This window comes from Nicotiana tomentosiformis, chromosome 3, assembly GCF_000390325.3.
Source record: "Nicotiana tomentosiformis chromosome 3, ASM39032v3, whole genome shotgun sequence".
Lineage (NCBI taxonomy): Eukaryota > Viridiplantae > Streptophyta > Magnoliopsida > Solanales > Solanaceae > Nicotiana > Nicotiana tomentosiformis.
Window position 1 is genome coordinate 10,170,623 of NC_090814.1, and position 5,162 is coordinate 10,175,784.

A 5,162-nucleotide genomic window follows, 5' to 3' on the forward strand; every position below is an offset into this window, starting at 1 on the left:
ATCTTCTATCGGGGGTAATGTTTATCCATAACAGGGTACCAAAAGGATAAGCTCATTATACCAGATATAGATAATCTTCTACCGGAGGTAATGTTTATCCATAATGGGGTACCGAAAGGATAAGCTCATTATACCAGTTATAGATAATCTTTTACCGGGGGTAATATTTATCCATAATGGGGTACCGAAAGCATAAGCTCATTATACCAGATATAGATAATCTTCTACCGGGAATAATGTTTATCCATAACTGGGTACCGAAAGAATAAGCTCATTATACCAGATATGGATAATCTTCTACCGGGTGTGATGTTTATCCATAATGGAGTAATGAAATGATAAGTTTCTTCAGGAGACTTATTTCTAATAGAGTACTAAATAGATAAACATATTTACGGCAAAGTTTCATATAGATAAGCTTCTTCAGGAAACTTATTTACAACAGAGTACTAAATGAACATTCATAATATAATATATTTATAACATGATTTTCATTTTTCAGCACTTAAACAATAACATCGAAGGTGTGTTCATATTTAATTTTTTGCTGCAATATAATTATGTATGTTTCTTACCAGTCTATCTATATATTTTAACACCTCATATCTCAACTTTTGATTCTAATACAAAACGTAGGTTTGCATGCATGTAATGGAATAAAACAAACGGTCATAATTCATCAACCATATTTTAGGTCGATAAACGTGTTATTCATTAAATTCATCCAAATGCTATGATATTTTTTGTTGAATGATAGTGGTGTCAGAGGCACAAATCAACTTTTCTATCGAGCACTTGCTACCTTCACGAACACAAGTACCGAATAATTTTTATTCAAATACTATGATACTTTTCGTGAATGATAGTGGTGTCGGAGGCATAACTCAACTATTCTATCGAGTACTTGCTAACTTCTACCAACACAAATACCGAATAACTCTTGTCCAAATACTATGATACTTGGAACAACAGTACTGAGGGAAAATTGGAGAAAGCAGAGGAAATAATATTACAATGGATTTAGCATATAATATACCCTGATAGTATATCATTCTTTTTAACATAATAACATATAATATATCTTGAAGCATTGCCGTCCCCGACACACCTGCTAAATGTCATCTCAGTACTATATATATATGATTAGGTTAAACCATTGACGACACGAAGCACAGAAACATCTGCTTCCACAATGCAGCAGTCCCCCACAAGGAAGCCTTTCTTTGGATCCTTTAATTCACTTAGCGTCATAAATGCCCCCCATCCCCAAATGTAACAAGCAGCTGAAAACCAATATGAACCAACTGCAAGAGAAATGTCAAAATTTTCAAAAGAAAGAGAAATAGAAACCTATTAAAATATATGCTGGGATTTTAACAATAAGATTTTACTAAAGTAGATAAAAGAACGCCACCAAGCTGCTAGGCATGATGACAAACACAAATTACCCATATTTGATATCCTTTTTCCTTTTTTCAACAAGAAAAAACTGTGAAAGTCTCTTGAAAAGAAACTTAAAATTGTCTATTCATTGCTCAATTGGCCAAGATTGACCCCTAAAAGACTACGACAAAACATATCATCATTTTAAGCTCAGATATGACCTCATGCATTTACCATAATTCCATCAACAACCAAATGGATGATGGTGTAAGTTCTGGTAGCTCGATTGTTTGCCAATGAATCAAAATGCCTTAGGAAAGAAGGTTTACTTTCGTTTTCTTTTTCGTTTGATCGCTTTGCATTGCTAACATCTCAAGCTCAGTATTGTATCTTTACCTCAGTACATATTAAACCCACCCAATCGTGAGAAATGACAATTCACTAAAAAAAAAAACTTCTTTTGTTTTACATTTATGTGTGTGTCTGTAACAATATATCCTCTTTCGGAGGAAAACCTACAATGTAAACAAGACTTGGTGGATATGGATCATATTGAAGACAGAAGGCTGTAATAGGCAATGAGATTATTAAGAAAGTGGTCAATACTGAGTAGAACTTTCAATAAGGGATAATTACTCTACTTTAGCCCGAGGCTCTTGCTTAAAAATAGCAATGTTAATGATATATGCAGCACAGAAATGTCGGTACCACCCTTCAATGTCTTCGCTCCCCTCCACACACACACCAAAACACAAGCCCTTGTTACTCGTGCCAACAGGAATAACTCCACCTTAGGTTTATGTGGAAGGAGAGTGTAAATAACGGCAGATCTAGAAATTTAAGAAGATGAGCACACTATTACAAAGAGGTGGATCCAAGATTAAAATTCGACGGGTTCAACATTTAGGTTCTTAACATCAAGATCGATTACACTTTTAATTTGAAATTATAGGTTCAATCTTTTTAAAATTTTCTTAATGATTTTCCCATGTTAAAGAAAGTTTGGATCAATTGAACCGTACCCATTGACACATACTACATCTTCCATTGATACTAGTTTTAATATAGACATTTGATTTAATATATAAAATTTCAAGGTAATGGAGAATAAAGATTTCAATGTATCAGACTAGGGTTTTTTGAAAGAATAAATCAAACAAAGAAAACGAAAAGTACTTAGACAAGGATTTTGAGAGAATAAATCAAACATAGAAATAAAGAAAAAGAAAAATGTATGATGTCAGATTTAAACACCACCTCACTTATAAAGATGCATCGAACAACCATTGCACCACTGGAGTGTCTGAGTTAGGGTATGCACATATATAATTAAGTAGTTTTGTATAGATATAACATTACTATACATGGTCGAGGGACGTATGAATTCACGTAAATCCATATCCCTCCACCTGGATCCTCCCTTGAGTGTACTGACACTGGTTTAGCGAATGAAGATGCCTCTGAGGTCGAAAACATGAAAATGACTATTTGGCAAGTTGAACTAAGGCCAGATGTTTGAATAATGGGATACTTAAATCGACACGTTACCTGCAAATGCGGGAACCAAAAAACAGTTCAATAAATAAAGGAACAAGAGGACGTACCAGTCATCTTGCGATGTGCACCACTAATCTGGTCTTTGACGGAAATGCTATATTTTCCGTGGACCCTTTTTCGACAATCAAATCCTTTAGCACCAACTAATTCAAGATAGATGGAGATGCTCTCGCCATTTTGTCCACTACAACCTGTAGGATATAGCAAAATTTTCCTGCATCCAAACACATCAAATTGCATTTACACTACAAAGAGAAGAATGCGTGAAAGAAAGAAAAATATATATGACAGATATAAAGGACATGAACAACTATACCATTTGTAACCGCCAACAGTAAATTCCTCAGAAAACAACTCATTCTTCAATTTTGTGAATTCAGAAATATTCCATTCGTGCTTATAAGCCTTGACATCTTTCAACAACAACATACATTCACCTACTCCATGATTACTGTTGACATATACATCTACTCCGAAGATACAACTGTCATTAACAAGGTAACCATTAGAGGGATCTTTAAATGTTGCACGGGAGATGCATTTTGAGAAACCCCATTCAGTCTTGATATTGCGAAAACGCCGCTCCATTCCTGCATGAAAATATGTATTTTCCTAGAAAACGTTACTGACATGGTAAACATTGCCTATCTAAATCGAAAGTTTTCTATTTATACTAATTACTAATTTATATATTCTTGTAAACCTTCTGAAGACATTAGGAAGAGGAATGTCACAAAGAGAAAAAGCATTATACCTCTTATGAGAAAAAGCATTATACCTCTTATTACAACGTAGTTGTCATGAATTTGATCAAATATCAAGAAGCTAAGTGTGGCATTCACCTCCCAACCAGCATGTAGGGAGCTAGTCCCAACAATGGCCAAGTATATAGATATATGGTCATGTCCTGATCCATCTCCATAAGGATAAATGATCATTTTCCTGTCCCAATTAGTCCATGAACAGATCAAGATATTCAGAACAAAATGAAAACGGAAATGATATCGAAGCAAATGTACAGACAAAGAAAACAATTTTAAATATCATTTACAGAAAAACCATTCATGCTATGCCTTGTAATTAAAAAGTTCTACTCGATGAGCAATGTGTACAGCTTTCAAAACCTCTACCCGAAAACCCCAATGAGAGCAACAAAAAACACACGACAGAAAAAGAAAATCACGATTAATTGAACCCGCTTTGGAAATATCTATAAGGGGCGGACTCACATTGGTTCAAGGGGCGGACTTACATTGGTTCAAGTGGTTTAATTGAACCCGCTTTGGAAATATCTTTTTGTGGAAATTATTTTTCCAAGAACCCGCTGGTATAATAATAATAATGAGTTGAACTGGCATAATAGATCTTTTCTGTTTTTTTTTTTTTTTGCTAACAGATAATGCAAGTTAAATTAAAATTAATAAATAAATAGAGTTTAGTATTTTAATATAGACCAAACTTATATTTGTTACAGTATAATTTGTAAAATTTTCCGAAGTTCAATAACTTGTCAAATTGTAATGGTAAATAGATATGTTGTTATATATGTATATTTGAAAATAGTATGGCTTGCAAACAAAATTTAGAGCTACGGTCAAATTTTCTTTAAATTTTCTTCTTTTATTGCTTATTTTAGTTTAGTCTTTTTTCATAGTTATGGAACTTTCTATATGAAATTATTAATTTAGCGTAGCTCTTTTCTGTTTTTTTTTTTTTTTTGCTAACAGATAATGCAAGTTAAATTAAAATTAATAAATAAATAGAGTTTAGTATTTTAATATAGACCAAACTTATATTTGTTACAGTATAATTTGTAAAAATTTTTGAAGTTCAATAACTTGTCAAATTGTAATGATAAATAGATATGTTGTTATATATGTATATTTGAAAATAGTATGGCTTGCAAACAAAATTTAGAGCTACGGTCAAATTTTCTTTAAATTTTCTTCTTTTATTGCTTATTTTAGTTTAGTCTTTTTCCATAGTTAAGGAACTTTCTATATGAAATTATTATTTTAGCGTAGCTCTTTTCTGTTTTTTTTTTTTTTGCCAACAGATAATGCAAGTTAAATTAAAATTAATAAATAAATAGAGTTTAGTATTTTAATATAGACCAAACTTATATTTGTTACAGTATAATTTGTAAAATTATCCGAAGTTCAATAACTTGTCAAATTGCAATGGTAAATAGATATGTTGTTATATATGTATATTTGAAAATA

General features: G+C 32.2%; 1 protein-coding gene across 1 annotated transcript; it reads right to left on the minus strand.

The window, feature by feature from the left end:
- Positions 1-985: 985 nt before the first annotated feature.
- Positions 986-3,904, minus strand: LOC104092296 (ubiquitin C-terminal hydrolase 13-like). The gene is made up of 4 exons (XM_009597858.4): positions 3,719-3,904; positions 3,257-3,530; positions 2,988-3,154; positions 986-1,304 (listed from the first exon to the last, which is right to left on the minus strand). The coding sequence occupies exons 1-4, from the start codon at positions 3,876-3,878 to the stop codon at positions 1,144-1,146; spliced, it is 762 nt and encodes a 253-aa protein (XP_009596153.1). The 5' UTR covers positions 3,879-3,904; the 3' UTR covers positions 986-1,143.
- Between the last annotated feature and the right edge of the window lie 1,258 nt (positions 3,905-5,162).